We start from the raw sequence: 21,462 nt of genomic DNA on the forward strand, positions 1-21,462 counted from the left end.
AATTGAATCCCATCTTGAGAGCCCTTGAGGAGCTCTGAAACTGGGACTCCACGCATTAGGCTGAGCAGCTGTGTAGGCAGTGAGAGGAAAGGGATTTTATGTGGTTTGGGGTGGCCTGAGCTACTGTCTCCTGTGCTTGTCTTGTGTACCGCTAATCAGAAGGTGTGTGATATCTACCTTTTGGCAATAGGAAGTAGACTCCAGGTGGCAAGAATACCAAAGCCGAGTGGACTCCCTCATTCCCTGGATCAAACAGCATACAATACTGATGTCAGATAAATCTTTTCCCCAGAACCCTGTTGAACTAAAGGTAAAGTCACAGACCTAAATTGTCTTTTATAAAGTTCAATGCTGGGATTAAGCCTCAGAGCTCGCTGCTGCTGGCTCCTGGCGTGAGGTGGTATACAAAGTGGGTCAGGTTGCTTGCATGCATCCATTCATTCACCAAATATTAATTTTGTAGGCACTTTATAACCAATATATACACTTCAAAGAAACAGAAATTCTGGCCAAGGAGAGAGAAAAAGGAAGAATTGAGGAATTATATAAATTATTAGAGGTAAGGAAACTTACCCTTTGCTGATTCTTGGGGTTTGCTGGTTTGCCTGATTGTTATTTCTTTGTTAGATTGCCGGCACGCTCTTCCCAACCTGCATTAATAGCAATATTCTCAGGGTGACAAATCAACATCACTTTTAGTCTGGTGTTGAAAATTTATGGTAAATGGGTACCATCATCCATCTGTATTTTTGAAAGAGGCTTTTGAAAAATGACATTTATTCAGAAACACTGAGTTTTATGAATGAGTTTTCCTGTTTTTCAGAGGGAAGCGAATCCTCTCCCTAAGATGGAAAGGAGAGAGACTTCCATCCATATTTTCACTCCTAGAGAATTTGAAGCTGTAGGTTTGAGCGTTTGGCCTTTCCAGAATGGGAGTTAGTAAGAGGACAGGTGGATTTATGGAAAACGTAGAAGGAATGAAAAAATTTAGAGCAGCTAGTAGTCCCTGTATTTTGGAGATGGTTTCTTTGCTCTTACCTCGAGGTGAGGTACTGCTAAGTACTCCGTTCTTTTCTCTTATTAGACAACAGGAGAAACTGCTGATGGCTGGGTAAATATGCAAGAAGCCATGTGTCAAGAACACGTAAAAGTGGGCCTGAGGACATGGCTGTGTTTTCGGACTAAAAGAGTGTCTCTGGGATTTTTCAGGTGTGGATTGAGTTTGGCCGGATTAAACTGCCTCAAGGTTACCACCCAAATGATGTGGAGGAAGAATGGGGAAAGCTCATCATCGAGATGCTGGAGCGAGAGAAGTCGCTTCGCCCAGCTGTGGAGAGGTGGGCTCAGGGCCTGACGGCAACCTGATGTTACCCACCCAGGCCGCTTTGAGCCCAGCACGTGACTACGGTTTTTATCTTATTATAGGCTGGAATTGCTGCTACAGATTGCGAACAAAATCCAGAATGGTGCTTTGAACTGTGAAGAGAAGCTGACACTAGCTAAGAATACACTGCAGGCTGTGAGTGTCTGTGTTGTCTCTCCCCTTCTCACCCTGTGCGCTGATGGTCCAGATTCACGATTGAGAAATCCAGCTGTGTCACTTCCTCACACGAGGCTCCCTCAGTCCTCGTGGGTGGGGCACTGGCATTCTCCCACTCCTATTACTCCTTTTCTGTCTTAGGACGCTGCTCACCTGGAATCGGGACAACCGGTACAGTGCGAGTCAGATGTCATCATGTACATTCAGGAATGTGAGGGTCTCATCAGGCAGCTGCAGGTGGACCTCCAGATCCTACGGGATGAGAATTACTACCAGCTGGAAGAGCTGGCTTTTAGGTGAGGAGCACGGGGCTCAGACAGAGGGCTTGCTTATCGCTGAGGCTCACAGATCAAGAGTCTGGCACTGAATCTTGTAACTTGGGTCTTGGAGGTCCGTGTCTTGGTGGGGATACTACAGGTATGTGGGGCAGGAAAATTCTCATGGTGGAGGACACTTGCCCCTTATTGCAGGCCCTGCCCACTTAGTACCTGTAGGATTCCCTAATCACTGTGGCCTCTTATAACACCCACACATATTTCAGGGTGACCTACTGGGATGCAGTACCACATCTGGGTTAGAACTGCTGCCGATCGAATGCATCATTTTGTAGAGAAAACTAAGACCTATTGAGGGGATGGGCATCACCTAGGTCACGCAGTTTGTACAGGACCAAGACTAAGACTCATGTCTTTTGGTCCCTAATCCATGTTTATTCTGTTGTACCATCCAGGAGTTACATAAACAGATACTGGTTTGCCTCCCTCCAATTAACACTGTAATTTGGCATTTGCCTCAACAACTCTGAACGACGAAGATGTTAAAACCACCTTGTGTTCCTATAACACTTCTTTTTTCAAAACACTTTTCCTGATATGATCTCATTTTTATTTTTACCTCATCCTTGTCAAACGGATAGGGAATATTTTATCTTTAAAAAGTGCGTTTCAGGGGCGCCTGGCTGACATGCAACTCTTGATGTCAGGGTTGTGAGTTCAAGCCCCACATTGGTTGTGGAACCCACTTAAAAAAATGTGTATTATAGATTTAAGTGTTTTCCTTTTTTCTCTTACTCCATTTCAGGGTTATGCGTCTGCAAGACGAGCTGGTCACCCTGCGTCTAGAGTGCACAAACTTGTATAGGAAGGGCCATTTCACTTCACTTGAATTGGCTCCACCCTCTACTTTAACCACTACTCGTCTGAAGGCAGAACCCTTGACCAAGGGAACCCATTCTTCCTCTACCTCCTGGTTCCGAAAACCCATGACTCGGGCTGAACTTGTGTGTATCTCATCCTCTGAGGATGAAGGCAGTCTTCGATTTGTGTATGAACTACTGTCTTGGGTAGAAGAAATGCAGGTGGGTGTATGTTCCAAATGCTTATGCAATGTGTTAAGGTTTACTGGACCCAGCAGCTTGTCTAGGAGTGCCAGGATGCTCTGTGCCCCTTGGGTAAACTCTAAATTATTAATGCTGCCTGGAACCCAAGCCCCCTTCTCAAATGTTAAATGGGTAGGGTCAGCTCAAATCCTCAAAAGTCCCACACCGGATAGCATAGGCTTTTCTGATTGGAAGCCCTTTGGGAATCATTCCCTTCAGTTAACTGTACTCTAAGTGGAGCTCATGGGAGAAATTACAGTCTATAAATCTCAGTTACCTTTTCTGAAACTCCCTCATCAGCAGAGGAGCTTATCCCTCATTCTTTGCTGTTGGTCTTCCCTCTGGAGTTTAAGCAGTGCTGTGCCTCACAGTTCTGAGGGGCTGTGCATGCATGTATTCCAGAATAGTGGTTCAAGTTCGATACTGTCCTTTTTATCCTTCTAATGTGTTTGTTTTACATGAAATTCTTCCCATGCCCTGATGGCCGATTCCCCATGTAGCGACAAATAAAAACATCCAAAGACAAGCTATTTAAATATTACCTGCCACTGGTCAATAGTTGATGCCATGAATGAAGTTTAATATTTTCAGATATTTCTTTCTTATATCCACTCTGATTGTGAAATGCAGAGCTTCATAATGGAAAATGCCTAAACTATAAAGTTAACCTTCAGCCTTTGAAAACACCTTTCTGGTTGGTGAATTCAGGAATGTATCCCGTAATGCGGCAACAAAAGGCTGCCCCTGCTGCAGGAGTTGGAATTTAGTCTCCAGCTCTTTGGGGTGATAATGGCATGTTTTCCTGTAAGAGGCCGTGATGGAGATGGCTTAGGTATCCTCTTGCCCAGTCTCCTACCCTCAGCCCCCTTGCCCAAACATCAGTTCTGAAAATTTTCTTTTTTTGCTGATTCAACCAATGAAATACATATCTTTTCTTTTCCAGATGAAACTGGAGCGAGCAGAGTGGGGCAATGACCTGCCTAGTGTGGAGTTACAGCTGGAGACACAACAGCACATCCACACCAGTGTGGAAGAACTGGGCTCAAGTGTCAAAGAGGCCAGGCTGTATGAGGTGTGTGCATTCAGAATCCATCACGGAGCGGGGTGCGGTGGGGTGGGATGGGTAATGGGGTAGCGTGCACAGTGCAGCTGTCTCTAGGGAGAAGGAGGCTCTGGAAAAGAATGAGAACCATGAGCAGCACTTTCCACCAAATTCCCTTTCCACATCAAGTGTCTCTTTTGCTCTTTGAAATGCCCTTATGAGCAAAGTATTTTTATTAACCCGTTTTTACTAAAAGGAGTAGCAATTCTGAAAGCTAAGGTCAGAATCAGTGCATGGTGGGTGCAGTTTCCAAACAGTCCTGCTCCAGAACCTCATCTTGTTTCCACTTCACCTCCTGCCTGTAGGGCGTGCTGGAATAGAAAAACTACTCACTCAGTCTCTCCCTCACTCATTCTGTCTTCCCATTTGTAATTTCAACTTTCCCCTGCAAAAAAGCAGCCGAATAGTTTGGGAATCATCAGGCATAAGTTTTGCTAGAAACCTCCCAGAGTTACTGGAAGCACAAAGTCTCTCAGCTGTGTTCACTCCACTAAACCGTCCCTCACTCATGGCTGCCCCAGGCTTTATTTTTTATTTTTATTTTTTAAATTTTTATTTAAATCCCAGTTAGCTAACAGAGTAATATTAGTTTCAGGTATACAGTACAGTGATTCAACACTTCCAAACATCACCTGGTGCTCATCATAAGTGCACTCCTTTTTTTTTTTTTTTGGAATAAAAATATTTCTTTAATTTCTTCTTTCTTTTTCTTTTTTTTTAATTTTTTTTTTAAGTTTATGTATTTATTTTGAGTTGGGGTGGGGAAGGGACAGAGAGAAGAGGGAGAGAGGGAGAATCCCAAGCAGGCCTTGCAGTTGTCAGTGCAGAGCCCGATGTGGGGTTCAAGCCCACAGACCATGAGATCATGACCTGAGCCAAAGTTGGTAGCTTAGCTGCCCCCACAACAAGACTCCTTAATCCCCATCACCTATTTAACCCGTCCCCCTACCTACCTCCCCTCTGGTAACGATCAATTTGTTCTCTAGCATTAAGAGTCTATTTCTTGGTTTGGCCCATAATTTTTTTTTTTTTTAATTTAAATTCAAGTTAGTTAAAATACAGTGTTTCTCCAGGCTTTAAAACCTGACCCAGAGATCTGTTATCTCAACTTCTGTTTCTGGGGTAATCAGTCCCTAACTATGTGCAGACATAGTTGAAAACATACTGTACATATAGTTTACTTACTCTTTCTCTAATGCATCTTTATTTCATTTTTTATCAGGGAAAAATGTCCCAGAATTTCCATACCAGTTATGTTGAAACTCTTGGAAAGCTGGAGACACAGTATTGTAAACTGAAGGTGAGTTTTGACTCTTTTGTTCTCTTCATGGACTGTCTAGTTCCTTCCAAACAACTGTCTTCCCTAATTCAGAAAGTCTACGGTTTGGCCCTGTTTTGGTTTTCTGCTTATTAGGTTATATCATTTACTGTGCAATTGTTCATATGTATTACAGCATTTTCTCAATTTTCTTAGTGGATCAGAAATCACTGCCCCAGAAAGTTTAAATTAAGTAGAACCTGTCCCAGTTTCCGTGTCTTACCAAAGCAGTGCCTGTATATGCTTTGAGACACCAGAACAAAAAGTTTGAGGTTGGTAGGAAGGAGACTCTTCTTCTATCTGTTCTTCATTCCCATCTTTCAAGATTGTCCAGAGTAGGACAGCCTAGGATCATTCTTTATTCAGGGAGCCCCACAGAAGCCTGGTGAGTTGTAACTTCTTGCTAGGATTGACCAGGGCTCTGGGAGTCCTGTGCTAAACTTGTACTAAATTTAAATTTGAGTCCATGAGGAGCACCCAGAGATGAAAAATCAAGGCTAAATTTATTTCCTGCATTATTCTTTGCTTTGATGTCACATGTGCTATCTTCTACAGATGAAAGCCTGGCAGTCTAACCGTGTAATCCCTGCTTTGTCTAGGAAACTTCCAGCTTCCGGATGAGGCACCTTCAGAGCCTGCATAAATTTGTCTCCAGAGCTACAGCTGAGTTGATCTGGTTGAATGAGAAGGAGGAGGAGGAACTCGCATATGATTGGAGTGACAACAATCCCAATATCTCAGCCAAAAGAAATTACTTCTCTGTGAGTCTAGCACAACAGACCTGTCATATTTATGTAATAGCAGAAGGAGACAGAGAGAGGCTAATCTTTTGAGAACTTGGATTTCTGGATTTGCATTCTTCTGGGTAGAAATAGGAACCCCCTGCTTAATGCATCTGTGCATGTGAGAAGTGTACATGGAGAGAGGGGAAACCAAGTCCTAGAATGAATTTACTTAGAGTGCGTTTAGAAAGGCAGTGTCTTGGACAATGAGAGTATTGGACTGCAAGTCGAGTTGTTTCAGAATAGCTTTGTGTTTAGGATGGTAGGCTTTGGAGTGAGAGACCTGAGTTCCAATTCTTACTCCTCCACTAACTGGCTCTGTGACCTTGGGCCAGTCATTTAATCTCTCTGGACCTCTGTGAAATGGGATTATAGTATCACTTCAAAGACTTGTGTAAAAGATTGACTAAGCTAATATGGGCAAAGCATTTAGTATAGGGCTTACTGTTGTTTAACTGAAGCATACTCTTGGCTTTTCATATATTCTGAATTCTGTTAAATTCATTTAATAATTTTTTGGTCAAATATCTTCATTTGTAAGACAGGAAGGGAAATTGAATATTGGACAACGACAACATTCGTTTGTTCTTTTTCAGTCAATACAATGGGGTTGTTTTCTTTCTAAGTGTATTTCCACATCTCAGCATTTTTAAAGATATTATAAACTCTATGCAAATAGGAAGCTTTTTTTTTTTAATTTTTTTTTTCAACGTTTATTTATTTTGGGGACAGAGAGAGACAGAGCATGAACAGGGGAGGGGCAGAGAGAGAGGGAGACACAATCAGAAACAGGCTCCAGGCTCTGAGCCATCAGCCCAGAGCCTGACGCGGGGCTCGAACTCATGGACCGCGAGATCGTGACCTGGCTGAAGTTGGATGCTTAACCGACTGTGCCACCCAGGCGCCCCAAATAAGGAAGCTTTTTTAAAAAAAATTTTTAATGTTTATTTTTTTTTTAATTTTTTTTTCAACATTTATTTATTTTTGGGACAGAGAGAGACAGAGCATGAACGGGCGAGGGGCAGAGAGAGAGGGAGACACAGAATCGGAAACAGGCTCCAGGCTCTGAGCCATCAGCCCAGAGCCCGACGCGGGGCTCGAACTCACAGACCGCGAGATCGTGACCTGGCTGAAGTCGGACTCTTAACCGACTGCGCCACCCAGGCGCCCCAAATAGGAAGCTTTTTTAAAAAAAATTTTTAATGTTTATTTTTGAGAGAGGGAGACAGGTAGAGTGTGAGTGGGGGAGGAGCAGAGAGAGAGGGAGACAAGAATCGGAAGCAGGCTCCAGGCTCTGAGCTATCAGCACAGAGCCCGATGCGGGGCTCGAACTCACAAACGGTGAGATCATGATCTGAGCTGAAGTCGGATGCTTAACCGACTGAGCCACCCAGGTGCCCCAGGAAGCTTTTTTATTCACACTTACTTTAGATACTTTTAAATTCCATTAGATTTAAAGAAATATAAACTTCTGAGGGCCCCTGAGTGGCTCAGTCGGTTAAGCATCCGACTTTGGCTCAGGTCATGATCTCACCATTTGTGAGTTCGAGCCCCACATCGGGCTCTGTGCTGACAGCTCAGAGTCTGGAGCCTGCTTCGGATTCTGTGTCTCCTCTCTCTGTCCCTCCCATGCTTGTGCTCTGTCTCTCAATAAGAAATAACCGTTAAAAAAATTTTTTTTAATAAAAACTTCTGACTAGAGAATAGCATATGATTCTTCTAAAGTAAAGAAGAAAGAGTAAATCCTCTAATGCAGTAAACTGAGAATGGAAATCAGGCTATGATAAAGATAAAAAGAAAGTGCTTAGGAAGAAGGGATCAAATGTGACAGCAAGGATCAGCACCCAGCTTTATAGAAAAGCTAGCATCTAAATTGGGTCCTGTAGTGTTAACAGAATATAAAACCAGAGGAGGGCACTGTAGGCTGAGGGAATAGTCTGAGCAAAGCCAGTGAGTCACTGATTGGGATCTCAGGGTGTGTCAGGTATGGGACGTGAACCAGCCACTCCTGCCAAGTTATCTACTTCCTCTGTCTCCATTGCTCACCTGTGTTCCCCTGCTTTTTCAGGTCTGGCCCAGGCCCCATATCCTTTGTAAATCATTGTCCAGTAATTCTAGCATTTTTGCTCTTCGAAATCCTCTGGCACGTGCTATTTATTCCTCTCATTTTGGCACTAACCCTGTGTTGGAGGCTCCTTTAAAGTGGGGGCAGGGAACACAACTTTTTCTTTATTGCTCCTCTCCCCTTAATCGCACTTACTGCATCTAGTTGAATTCAACTTTCAGGAGTTGACAATGCAGCTGGAGGAGAAACAGGATGTGTTTCGGTCTCTGCAAGATACAGCAGAGCTGCTGTCACTTGAGAACCACCCAGCCAAGCAGACTGTGGAGGTATGTGACTTGAGAATGTGTGAGGGTCAAGTGCTTAGGGTGGTCATAGTGGAAGCATCCAAATCAGAGACTTCGTTCTGCTGAAACACCTGAACGAAGTGTCAGTGATCATTTGTCTTGGATCTTCTCTCTTTATTCCAGCTCCTGAAAGACTACAAAGGAGAATAGGAGGAGAAACTAGAAGAGAGATTGACTCCTATTGAACCATATATTTTATTTTATTTTATTTTATTTTATTTTATTTTATTTTATTTTATTTTATTTTATTTTATTTTTTTAATTTTTTTAATGTTTATTTATTTTTGAGGCAGAGAGAGACAGAGGATGAACGGGGGAGGGTCAGAGAGAGAGAGGGAGACACAGAATCCGAAACAGGCTCCAGGCTCCGAGCTGTCAGCACAGAGCCCGATGTGGGGCTTGAACTCACAAACCGCGAGATCAGACCTGAGCCGAAGTCGGACGCTTAACCGACTGAGCCACCCAGGCGCCCCTGAACCATATATTTTAAATAGGCATGAGGGCAGATCCTGTCTCTTGTTGGTGTGGCGCCTTTGCCCAGAGAAGAGAGAGAGAGTGGGGGAATCTGGGAGGGATTTATTCACGCGCAGGTTTTGCTGATCACTTACAGGTGACCCTTGAACAACATGGGTTTGAACTGCGCAGCCCTCTTATATGCGGATTTGTTTTCTAAATACTGTAGGATACTGTAAATGTTTTTTCTTTTCCTTACGATTTTTTTAGTAACATTTTCTATGCTGTAGCTTACTTCATTGTAAGCATATAGTATATATACAGTATATGTACATGTAACATACAAAATATGTGTTTGTTGACTGTTCACGTTATCAGTAAGGCCTCCAGTCAACAGTAAGCTATTAGCACTTAAGTTTCTGGGGAGTCAAAAGTCATGTGTGGATTTCCAACTGCACAGGGGTTTGGTGCCCCCATCCCCTCCATTGTTCAAGGGTCAGCTATAGCTGCAATTGAGTGTGGAAGAGGCCTTTTCTATGTAACCTATGTTGGATGAAAGACAAGCCTGTTTCTCATGGGAAGCCTTCCGCAGATGCCTGTCAAGCATCTCCATGTATCTTCTGTTGGCCTGTCATTAGCAGAGTTGGACTTGGAAGAGAGCATTGCACATGTATGTTGCTAAACCCCTGCCCTTCTGTGCGTGTGCTTGGCTCTTGCAGGCTTACAGCGCTGCCGTCCAGTCCCAGTTGCAGTGGATGAAGCAGCTATGCTTGTGTGTTGAGCAGCATGTAAAAGAGAATACTGCTTATTTTCAGGTATGTGAACTTTGTGTTTGTGTGCGTGTGTGTGTGCATGCACACGTGCGCACGCATGAGCATCAGAGAAGATGAGAATACCCTTTTCCATTCAGGCAAGCAATTGTATGTACCTGTGTGTCCACACAAGCCTGCACATGGAAAAGGTAGGGTGAAAAACACATCTATATCAGTTAAACCACACTTTACTGTGTAAACCATCACTCCCAAAGCACAGCTGCTTAAAACTGTAATCCTTTAGTTAGTTCTTGACTATGTGGTTTGGTGATTTGGGCTAGGCTCAGTTGAGATGAGAAAAGATGATATTCTTATTTTATGTATTTATTTATTTATTTTTAAATTTACATCCAAGTTAGTTAGCATGTAGTGCAACAATGATTTCAGGAGTAGATTCCTTAATGCCCCTTCCCCATTTAGCCCATCCCGCCTCCCACAACCCATCCAGCAACCCTCTGTTCTCCATATTTAAGAGCCTCTTCTATTTTGTCCCCCTCCCTGTTTTTGTATTATTTTTGCTTCCCTTCCCTTATGTTCATCTGTTTTGTCTCTTAAAGTCTCATACGAGTGAAGTCATATGATACTTGTTTTTCTCTAATTTTGCTTAGCATAATACCCTCTAGTTCCATCCATGTAGTTGCAAATGGCAAGATTTCATTCTTTGTGATTGCCGAGTAACACTCTTGTGTGTGTGTGTGTGTGTGTGTGTGTGTGTGTGTATACATACATACATACACCACATCCTCTTTATCCATTCATCCATTGATGGACATTTGGGCTCTTTCCATACTTTGGCTATTGTTGGTAGTGATGCTATAAACATTGGGGTGCATTTGCTTCTTCGAAACAGCATACCTGTAACCCTTGGATAAATACCTAGTAGTGCAATTGCTGGGTCGTAGAGTAGTTCTATTTTTAATTTTTTGAGAAGAAAAGATGATTTTCTCATCTTGCTTAGCCTGTGGATGGCTGCAGGCAACTGGCAGGCAGGCTAGGGGCTGGTTGGTTGCAAATGGCATCACTTCCACGTCTGATAGTTGGTGGGGGTGATGGGGTACAAGGCCATGACATCTGTTAGGCTAGCCTAGGCTTCTTCATGTTTGTCCCACAAACGACCAGAGAGAGTGAGCCCCAGTACACAAGCCCTTTTTTCTGCTGTCACATTTATTATATCATTGGCCAAAGCAAGTCATGTACCTGGGCCGGCTTCAAGGGAAGAAGTAGACCCTCCCTCTTGATGGGTGAAGCTGTAAAATCCCAGGACCATTTTTCTTTCTTCAGTCTATCACAAGGTCAAGAACATACTCCTTATTTTCAGATGAGGATGGGAGGAGGAAATAAGCCGTTGCCTCTGTTTGGGTTTGCCCTAAATTAAATAATCTTGCTAATCATTTTGTAATCTTATCAGTGAATTGGAACGTTTGATCACTCAACCTCTAGGCTTTTCATGACACGCTTACCTCACAGCCAAGTGTCCTCACTAGCAGTGTTTCTGAGAAGGCGAAGCTGACTGACTTTTCTCTAGGGTTAAATAGGCTTTGTGGTTGTCATCACTAATATTTTCCCAGATGTGGTGTTTTAAGCCCTCAGTTTCCACTCGTGCGGATTTTATAATGAAGTGTCATCAATCCAGGAGAGTAGTTACAGTGAGATTGCTTTTTCTTGGTTAACATCTGTGTGTCGTGATGTGTTGAGCCCGAGATCCCATTCCTATCCTCACAGTTCTTCAGTGATGCATGGGACCTGGAGTCATTCTTGAGGAACCTCCAAGACTCCATCAAAAGAAAATATTCCTGTGACCACAATACCAGCTTATCTCGTCTCGAGGACCTGCTCCAGGACTCCATGGTGGGTGTTGCCTCAGAGGGATGATTACTCCTGAGAAACAGAGTAAACCATATCAGCTGCTGCTGTTTATATCCTTGAAAGCTGTAGGGTAATGGGTCAGTGTTATAAAATGTGGCTCACATTCAAATAAAGTTTAATCCCAGTTTGTTCTTATTCTTTTTTTTTTCTTTTCTGTCCTTAAAGAAGTTGCAGATAAGATTCCTTTGGGTATGCTATTGAAGTAAAGGCCTAGTCCTCTTCCCCTGAGCCACTTAGTGCCCACTATGCTTGTCTTTGCATTGTTCCTATTTTAATTCAAAAGTTGGGACCAAAGATGAGGTGTAAAGCATGAAAAATAGTGTTGAAGGGGATTAGGTGACTGACATCAAATTCTTTTTTCACTCTCTCATGCAAAGAGAATTAAAACAAAATCAAACGAATGAACTAGACCTGAGCCAAATTTTTCCTCTGTGGTAATTTTGTTTTGCCAAAATTAGGTATTAGAATATTGATTTTAATTAAGGATGACGTTAAAATCTTATGTAGATATAATGCAATATTTGTCCAATTTATGTAGCAGTATTAACTTTGAGAAAATGTTTTTGCATCTGGTATTTACTCCAAATCAGTTTTATATTCATTTTCTCCAATGAATTATTCTTTCAGAAATGCTGATAATGAAATCAGAGCAGGAGTGTTTACGTGTATTGAATGCATATTACACAGAGTTGGCAGGACAAGGCCCCAGCTACGTCCCAAATTAAGATAGAAGAGTGTGTAATAGGGAAATTATTTTTTCTATATGAGAAGCCAGAGGATTCCCACATTTCAGTAGAAAATTATAAATAAGAGAACCAGAGAACCCAAAACATTTTTGTAGGTGAAAGTTGGGTATTTGTGAACATTAGTTGATTATTTATTGATTTATTTTTACACTTTCAGGTATTATTAACCTATGAATGGGTTCACATTCAGTGTTTTACCCGGGCCAATAATCTGTTAATTTAATGAACTTGGAATGAAGGATAAAAGCCTGACTTTTTAGATGTTGTCTCTAGAATGTCTCTCTTGGAGGTACTTCAAGTTTGAAGGAGGAATATAATAATCCTTGGCTATTATCTCCTCCCTTCCACAGAGTACCTTCCTGTCTTAGGGTAACTTCTCTGCAATTGTTGTCATATCTTCTCTTCTCGAGGGTCGCTGCTCTGTTCCCTCCTCTCCAGGTCAGGGGCATCGGGTTGGCGGCGTCATCTGGGCATGAAGTCACCTGGGTCTGCTCCTCAGCTTTTCCTCAGCTTGTCCGTCAGGTTCGGGAGCATCTGTCATGGCTTCTGGTTCTTTTCAGAACTTTTACCACGCTGAGCACTTGGTCTCTGGAGCTTGAGATGTTTGGCTGTGGGTTAGACAGAAATTGACATCTTTATTGCAAGGAAACGGAAATGGGTAGACCAGCTGTCAAGTACGGAACAGTGTGGCTGTCTCCCTGATATATTCCATTCCTCTTTCTTAACTAATAAGTTAAAGTTGTATTTCTTCCAATCATGCTCCCGGGGACAGGCACAGGTAGTTTATTTAAGCATTTCTTTTTCTTTACTTGCATATTCTTAATTCTTTAATGGCATTTCTTAACATTATTAACTCTTTACTCTCATCACATCTACTTCCATCCTAAGAAAGTCCTCTTCTAAGGACTTTATATACCTCAAAATGGGCTTGACACATCCTGGTAATACATGAAAGTTATCTTTTACTCTCTAACACAATTGGTAGTACATTGCTACCAATTTTGTGGACAGGAAGTTCATTAGTTTTTAAGATAATTGGGTTTGCAGAGACTTGAGAGTTTCAATTTTGCATGGTACTTCTTTCAAACCATTCAAATTTACATGAGCATGGCACAGCAAGACCCTAAAAGGTAAACCCTGAATCATTTGTCATGTCTCCACCAACAGCATTGCTTTATAAACTGTTGGTGGAAGAGCTAAGATCTTTCTCTAGAAAGTTTGACTCAATTTAAGAAAGTGAAATATTAGTAGTAGAGCTTGGGAGGTATGATTATTTAAAAATTCTTTAAAGAGCACAATTCTAGCTTCTCCTAAGCAGAAGGCAAGAACTGGCTTCTGCCAGTAAGAAAGCGAATAATAATAATAGCGACAGCAATGTTGTTATTATTGTTTTTAAATTTCCATGCTTTCTGAACCTTATTTGGGGAAATCCCTTGTTAGTTGTGTGTAGCTGTATTTGGCAGCTGGCAGTTCTTTTTTTTGTTTGTTTTTGTGTTTTCATTACTTTTGCATGTGGCTTCATGATTCATTGAAAAGGGCACAGGGAGAAAGCTGAACAATTTGAGTATAAAAGCACTTGGTAGAAGACAAATATCCTCTCCTTTTTTCTTTATCTTTGTGTTTCTAAGATGGCTCCACCAAGGATCCCTACTTAACTGAGAAATGACATTCTCTGAGGGAGTGGAGCACTCAGTTTTCTTTGTTGGCTCAGTCACCCTGAGTAGTAGCATTAATGTCTTTTTGTGTTTCTTCTCACTTTGTAGGACGAAAAGGAGCAGCTTATACAGTCCAAGAGTTCCGTTGCCAGTCTTGTTGGGAGATCAAAAACCATTGTTCAGCTAAAGCCACGCAGTCCTGACCACGTGCTAAAGAGTACCATTTCTGTGAAGGCCATCTGTGACTATCGGCAGATAGAGGTGAGGAGGTGGAAAGGGTACCTCTGGCTCCAGAAGGAAGGGAGGGAGAAGCAAAACCTTCAGTTTAGGGGTGTGATAGAGAAAGGTCTAATGTTACAGATTTTTTATTTTTTCATAGAACTTAAATATTCTTTTAAAAAAGGAAAAAAAAAAAAAAAGCCCAAACTCTATAATCTTGACCTGCTCCCTGCCTCTGTGATTGGTATCATCATCCACCTGATTTCCTAAGTTATGTCAGAAATGATACTTTGTAGCCCCTGAGCCATATCTTTGGCTTTTCCTCTCTTATACCCCACAACTAGTAGCCACACCAAATCAATACCAACTTGCAAATAAATATCCCTTAGATTAGATGTACTTCTTTCTGTCCCTGCAGCTACTACCCTGATTTAGACCATAATTTCTTTCACTTGAATAATGGTATTAGCCTCCCCAATCAATGCATTCTCTATTCTTCTACCAGAATGATCTTAAAAAAAAAAAAAAAAAAAAAAAAGAACAATTCCCTAGTTCTATTTAGATGGCCTAAATTCCTTAATGTGGCTTCAAGGTCCTGAATAATCCTTCTTTACCTTTCTAGGCAAGACTGGGTCATGTCCCTTCCATGCATTCCCTGGTAAATTGCATTTGACATACAGTATTATAACTCTTACTCCCACCAGAATATGAGGAATATCAGCCATGTTTGTTAGTTTACCATCTTACCATTCTTACATCCAGTGGCCCAGCAAAATTCCAGGCACATAATAGGCTCAGTAAATATTTGTAATGCGTAAGAATGAACTTCTCTGGCACTTTTCTGTGTCTCAGTATTTCTGTCTATAAAATAGGGATGAGGATGTTGGTTCCTTGTCTCCCAAGAGAAAGAATTGATGATTCCAAAATGCTTAAGCCTTTTCAAGGGATTTGAGTGGGATGACAAGAAGGGAGGAAGAGGGAAGTACCACAAAAGCAAAGTTGTGATTATTCATGTCCCTTTAACCTTTGCCCTAATGGCTGTAGATGCAGACAGATTGTTTCTGGAGGTCTTAAGACAGTCTCCTTAGAACTTGCATATAACTAGGTTACTTGACCTGTAATAAACATTTAACAAACACTTGCTTCCTTGATTTCTTTGATGTCTCAACCTTTCCCGTGTTGTATATTTATATAAGGTTATCTTTTCATCAAAATCAGGAACCCTCACTAAGGGATGTCAGATCTCCAAAATGATTTTTTTCTTAAGGATTTCATAGCTTTGGGATCAGGCACCACATCATACAGGTTGTCGGTTTATCCACTAGCAATAACTTACAAGTTTGTCTCTTCAGATCACCATTTGCAAGAATGATGAGTGTGTGTTGGAAGATAATTCGCAGAGGACCAAGTGGAAAGTGATCAGCCCCACAGGGAATGAGGCGATGGTGCCATCGGTCTGTTTCCTTATCCCCTCACCCAATAAGGATGCCATTGAGATGGCCAGCAGGTAACTTGGTTCAGGGGCCACTCTGGACTGCCACATGTGCTGCTTGGCTTGAGTGAATTGATGGAGGGATGAATCTGCATTTGCAATCTTAAACAGAGCAGCCAAGTTTTAAAGTTTCTTTTGGGAAAGACTTACTATTAAGATAGCAAGTCTTGTGCTTGCAGCTACATGGTAGGTTTTCAGTAAATGCTTATGTTCAATTCGGTGATCATTCTTGATCATAAACAGTTAACTCTCAGAAGATTGATTTTTGTAGTGACAGTTAATTTTCTTCTTTATATTTTATTAAAGTAACATACATACATATTTTTTTAAGTTTATTCATTTATTTTGAGAAAGAGACAGAGAGAACCAGGGAGGGGCAGAGAGGGAGGGAGAGAGAATCCCAAGCAGGCTCCATGCCATCATCACAGAGCCTGATGGTGGGGTTCAGACTCACAAACTGTGAGATCATGACCTGAGCCCAAACCAAGAGTCAGACGTTCAAGTAACTGAGCCACCCAGGCGCCCCTACATACATATTTTTAAAAACTGAATTACACCATGAAGCTTGTAATAAAAACCAGCTATTCCCTTCCCCACCCCAGAATTCTAATTTCCTAAGCCTGCTATTTTCAATCCTTTATTTTGATGTCACTGAAATTTTAATTAATGGGTTTTTTGGAGAGGGAGCAGATAAACTAAATGGGTTTAAAGTCTCCTATTTAAGTGAAGTCCTGGCTTCTAATTTTCTATCTTATTCTTATATGTCACATTTCTTAATTTGAAATTCAAGGTAATGTGTGTGTTGAATATGTCTGTGTATGTGAGAGTTTAGAGTCTGTAAGTCTTCCAGAAGTTGAGATTGAATCAGGCACAGGATGCTTTAGAAAGAAACTTCTCCGGTCCTTCACACTGCAGTTCTTTTTTTGTTTTTTGTTTTTAATATGCCAGATAACTTTTTAAGTTGTTCTTAACTTTTATTTATTTTTTTTTTAATTTTTTTTTTCAATGTTTATTTATTTTTGGGACAGAGAGAGACAGAGCATGAACGGGGAAGGGGCAGAGAGAGAGGGAGACACAGAATCGGAAACAGGCTCCAGGCTCTGAGCCATCAGCCCAGAGCCTGACGCGGGGCTCGAACTCACAGACCGTGAGATCGTGACCTGGCTGAAGTCGGACGCTTAACCGACTGCGCCACCCAGGCGCCCCATTAACTTTTAAACATTTTAGCAGTTTTGTGAATATATAGACCACAGTAATGTATTTTTAAGCATTGATATGGATTGTCGTTTTTCAACAATTCCAAATGGGGTTATTTTATCTCTACTTTTCTATATTACTTACCTTCACGGGTGTACCCTCTCTCTGACTTCTCGTGATCATTATATATACAGGTAACATTTATAAGACTGCTAAACATGCTGACATCATATTCATAATACCATTGTAAGTCCAAATTGTTTGACTATGTCAATTAATTTGGTTCTAAAGATTGCTGTGTTGTTATATTTGATTACTTGCCTTTCTCTGCTCAGCATATAAATCCAGTTCTGCTAAGGCAATCACATTTTCGCCCTGAAAGGTCTCTAATGTGGAGCTCAGGTTTTAGAATAGCCACAGCCAGCTTCTCTATTGTTTCTAGGGTCGAACAGTCTTACCAGAAAGTGATGGCCCTTTGGCATCAGCTACATGTTAACACCAAAAGCCTTATTTCCTGGAACTATCTGCGGAAGGACCTTGACCTTGTAAAGACCTGGAACCTGGAAAAGGTAATTGTGAAAAGCCTTCCCTCAGGCTCACATCCTATTGGCAAGCTTTTTTCAGAAGGAACTTTTTTTCATTACTGTAAGACTCCTGCCCACCCAAAGGGAGTAAAGTGGAGTCAGGGATGTTTCACAATTAGGGGGTCCTAGGAACAAAAAACAGCAGCCTGAATGGTTAAGGAAATTCCTGATGAAAACAAACAAGATCTCCTGTTTTCTTGGCCAACTAAAGGCTTCTTCTCACTCTGCAGCTCTTGTATAAATGTATGTTGTACAGGAATAATGGTGAATTAACCATTAGTCAGGGTTGTGTACAATAGGGCACAGTGGGTGCTTCTGGGGTGCTAGTAATATCATTTCTTGATCTGAATGCCAATGACATGGACAAGTTCTTTTTGTGAAAAAACAAATGTTTGCAGTTACGGTATGTGCAGCTGATTTGTCTATATATTAAACATCAATAAAAAGGAAAAAGGGAGAAGGTATTATGTTCCCATTCTGTTGAAATTTCTTGTTTTCCTTCTCTCTGTGTCTCTCTTTAGCTTCGAGCCTCAGCACCAGGGGAGTGCCACCAGGTTATGAAGAACCTCCAGGCCCACTATGAAGACTTTCTGCAGGATAGCCGTGACTCTCTGCTCTTCTCAGTGGCTGATCGTTTGCGCTTGGAAGAGGAGGTGGAGGCTTGTAAAACCCACTTCCAGCACCTGATGAAGTCCATAGAGAATGGTGTGTGCCTTGGCAAGAGGGAGAGGAATGGTGGAATGAGAGCCCTGAAGGGTGCTGCTGGACCCTTCATATAGACTAGAAAGTACCACCTTTTTACCATTTGAGTTGCTAAAAACTTGAGATAGGGAAAAACTTATAGAGATGAATTCTGAAAATTAGATCATGTAAGAAGAGGCCTTATTTGTCATTGCTTATCAGCCTGTCACATTCTCTTGTGGAGATAACATGTTTAGATCCTTAACGATGAGTGTATAATGCAGGGAATTTAGGATCAGGCAGAAGCTTCCCCCCATGTAAGGCCTTACTTTCATTTGTGGAATATCAGGCCTGTTGCCCTCTGTCTGAGGGTGAATCTATTATTCTCAGGTTTGTTGATTTCTGTTGTGGTGGTTAATGGTATTCTGTACTTGTGCATTCACAGAGGACAAAGAAGAAACTGTGGCCAAGACGTACATTTCAGAGCTGAAGAATATCCGACTACGCCTGGAGGAGTGTGAACAGCGGCTGATCAAACGAATTCAGTCTCCAGCCAGTTCTAGGACTGACAAAGATGCCCGGCAGGATAGTGCATTAAGGATAGCGGAGCAAGAGGTAAGCATCGAGCAAGGTGGGTGCTGCCTGCAGTGCACATGCTTTCAGAGTGAATGGGTGTCAAGACAATATGGAGCCTAAGACATAAAACAATAGACTCATGGCATTCCTTCTCAAGAGTCCTTCCCTGCAGCCTATAAATGCCTTTACCTGTGGCAAAGAATGATTTCAACTCCCAGTGTGTCGCTGAATGTTGATTAGTTTTTTACACACTTGGGAAGGCAAACTGACTGGCAAATTCTTCTAAGCACTGCATTTGGGCTACATATTTTAAGACTGCGTAGTAGAGATGTTACTGTCTGCTCAAAGTTTTGGAAAACTTTGGAAGTTAAGTGATATAGTACTTAACTATAATGAGTTTCCTGAAAAAGTAAAATGCCATCAAAATGTAGGGCAGTGTTTCTGAAGTAAAAGCAGCAAATATTAATTGTTTTGCTATGTGCTCATAGGTATGTAAAGACAGTAAGCCAAAGTCCTTGCTTTGGGCTTATAGCATAGTTTAAAGAAGAATAAAAGGTTGAAGTCACAATTAGAAACTTGAGTATAAGAGATGTCATAAGATAGTACCTAGGATATTTACAGATTTCTAAGCAAACATTGCTATAGGAAGTTTGAGTATTATTAGACCATTTCTACTTGGGATGGTATGAGAGCTCTTTAAAGAGTATAGGGGGTGCCTGGGTGGCTCAGTCGGTTAAGCATCAGACTTCAGCTCAGGTCATGATCTCACCATTCGTGGGTTCGAGCGCTGCATCGGACTCTGTGCCAACAGCTCAGAGCCTGGAGCCTGCTTCAGATTCTGTGTCTCCCTCTCTCTCTGCCCCTACCCTGCTTGTGCTCTGTCTCTGTCTCAAAACTAAATAAGCATTTAAAAATTAAAAAAAAAAAAAAAAAAGAATATTAGATTTGACCTGGGAGCCTGAAGGAATGGAAAGGACTGGCTAAATTAGGAGTGATTTTTCTTACCCTTCTCAATTATTCCAAAGTGTAAGGAAGAGGATGAGTGGGCAGTGTAATTTTCAGTGGCCAAGAAGGATCTAATATGCCTGAATGAAGCATATCATATAAACCTGTAATTTTCATATTGAAACTTACTAGTTTTCTGTAGTCACCTGAAATCTGTTTGTCCCAGCAAAATAGAACATTCTAAGAAATGTTAATATTTAGCTCTTCTAAAGGATCTTCCTTTTTTTAATTAACTTTTTATTTTGAAGTAGTTTCATTATACAGAAATTTTCTTTTCTCATATAGCCTTCACCTGGATTCCCCAAATGTTGACATTTTTCTGTATTTGCTTTGTCATTTTTTTTTTACATATGTATACATCATAATAATCTTTTTTGGAGTGCCTGGATGACTCAGTCAGTTGAGCATCTGACTTCAGCTCAGGTCATGATCTCGCAGTTCGTGAATTCAAGCTCCGTGTCGGGTTCTGTGCTGACAGGTCAAATCCTGGAGCCTGCTTCAGATTCTGTGTCTCCCTCTCTATCTGCTGCTTCCCCATTTGCGCTGTTTGTCTCTCTCAAAAATAAGTAAACATTAAAAAAAATTTTTTAAATAATCTTTTTCTTCTTTTTAGAGTGAGTTCTGTACATGATACATTTTTACCCCTAAATACTTTAGTGTGCATTTTCAAAATTCAAGGGGAGTCCCTTATGTAACCAAAGGACAATGATTAAAAATCAGGAAATGAACATTGATATAATGCTGTTATCTAAGACTTTATTAAAATTTCATCAGTTGACTTAATAATGCCTTTTTTGGGTATTCTCCACCCCCTCCAAATTTTTAGTATAGGACTCAATCCAGTACCTATCACACATTGTGTTTAGTTGGTGTGTCTCTTTAAATTTCCTTAAACTGAAATAATTTCTCAACTTTTTATCATCTTTCATGACCCTAACATTTTTTTAAATGTTTATTTTCGAGTGTGCCTGCATGCACGTGCAGGTGGGGGAGGGGCAGAGAGAGAGGGACACAGAGTATCCAAAGTGGACCCTGCACTGACAGCAGAGATCCCCATGAGGGGCTTAAGTTCATGGAATGTGAGATCATGACCTCATCCAATGTCAGATGCTTAGCCAACTGAGCAAACCCAGGCGCCCCAACCCCACCCCTAACGTTTTGAAGAGTGCAGGTCATTTATTTTGTAGGCTATTCTTTTCTTTGTGTTTATCTGAGGTTTCTTCGTGATTAGATATAGGTTACACATTTTTGGCAGGAATACCACAGAAATGATTGTGTGTCCTCAGCACATGATATCAGGAAGCATGTGATGTTGATTTGTCCCATTACTGGTGATAACTTGTATTGCTTGTTGCTCTTTTCCCCTTTGTAATTACTACGCATGTTGTGGGGGGATATTTGGAGACCATGTAAATATCTTGTTTTACATCACACTTTCACCAACTAGTTTTTTAGCAACTAGTGTTGATTCTTGACTGAATTAATTATTAGTATGACTATTGCCAAAAGGTGATTATCTAATTCTGTTGTTCCTTTTACATTTTAAAATTTCTATTCTATGCCCTCCTCTCTTCCTTTTTTAAAAGTTATTTATTGGGGTGCCTGGGTGGCTCAGTCGGTTGGGCATACAACTTCGGCTCAGGTCAT

At 41.3% G+C, this 21,462-nt stretch overlaps 1 protein-coding gene across 32 annotated transcripts in view; it reads left to right on the forward strand.

Moving 5' to 3' along the window:
• MACF1 (microtubule actin crosslinking factor 1) overlaps positions 1–21,462 on the forward strand; it is a 341,865-nt gene that overhangs the window by 183,894 nt on the left and 136,509 nt on the right. For 18 of the 32 annotated variants that reach the window (XM_040469723.1, XM_040469724.1, XM_040469726.1 and 15 more), the window contains 18 exons: positions 191–310; positions 464–559; positions 1,210–1,337; positions 1,426–1,519; positions 1,682–1,836; positions 2,621–2,897; positions 3,862–3,990; positions 5,243–5,320; positions 5,938–6,099; positions 8,407–8,511; positions 9,702–9,797; positions 11,517–11,642; positions 13,179–13,184; positions 14,170–14,322; positions 15,633–15,787; positions 17,412–17,538; positions 18,075–18,258; positions 18,680–18,849. In XM_040469723.1, the coding sequence (XP_040325657.1) occupies positions 191–310; positions 464–559; positions 1,210–1,337; positions 1,426–1,519; positions 1,682–1,836; positions 2,621–2,897; positions 3,862–3,990; positions 5,243–5,320; positions 5,938–6,099; positions 8,407–8,511; positions 9,702–9,797; positions 11,517–11,642; positions 13,179–13,184; positions 14,170–14,322; positions 15,633–15,787; positions 17,412–17,538; positions 18,075–18,258; positions 18,680–18,849 (2,361 nt within the window). The remainder of the gene's footprint in view (positions 1–190; positions 311–463; positions 560–1,209; positions 1,338–1,425; positions 1,520–1,681; positions 1,837–2,620; positions 2,898–3,861; positions 3,991–5,242; positions 5,321–5,937; positions 6,100–8,406; positions 8,512–9,701; positions 9,798–11,516; positions 11,643–13,178; positions 13,185–14,169; positions 14,323–15,632; positions 15,788–17,411; positions 17,539–18,074; positions 18,259–18,679; positions 18,850–21,462) is intronic. The other 14 variants (XM_040469739.1, XM_040469740.1, XM_040469741.1 and 11 more) reach the window with 1 other exon arrangement.

This window comes from Herpailurus yagouaroundi, unplaced genomic scaffold (genome assembly GCF_014898765.1).
Source record: "Herpailurus yagouaroundi ecotype Mexico unplaced genomic scaffold, PumYag 77, whole genome shotgun sequence".
In the NCBI taxonomy this organism is placed as follows: domain Eukaryota; kingdom Metazoa; phylum Chordata; class Mammalia; order Carnivora; family Felidae; genus Herpailurus; species Herpailurus yagouaroundi.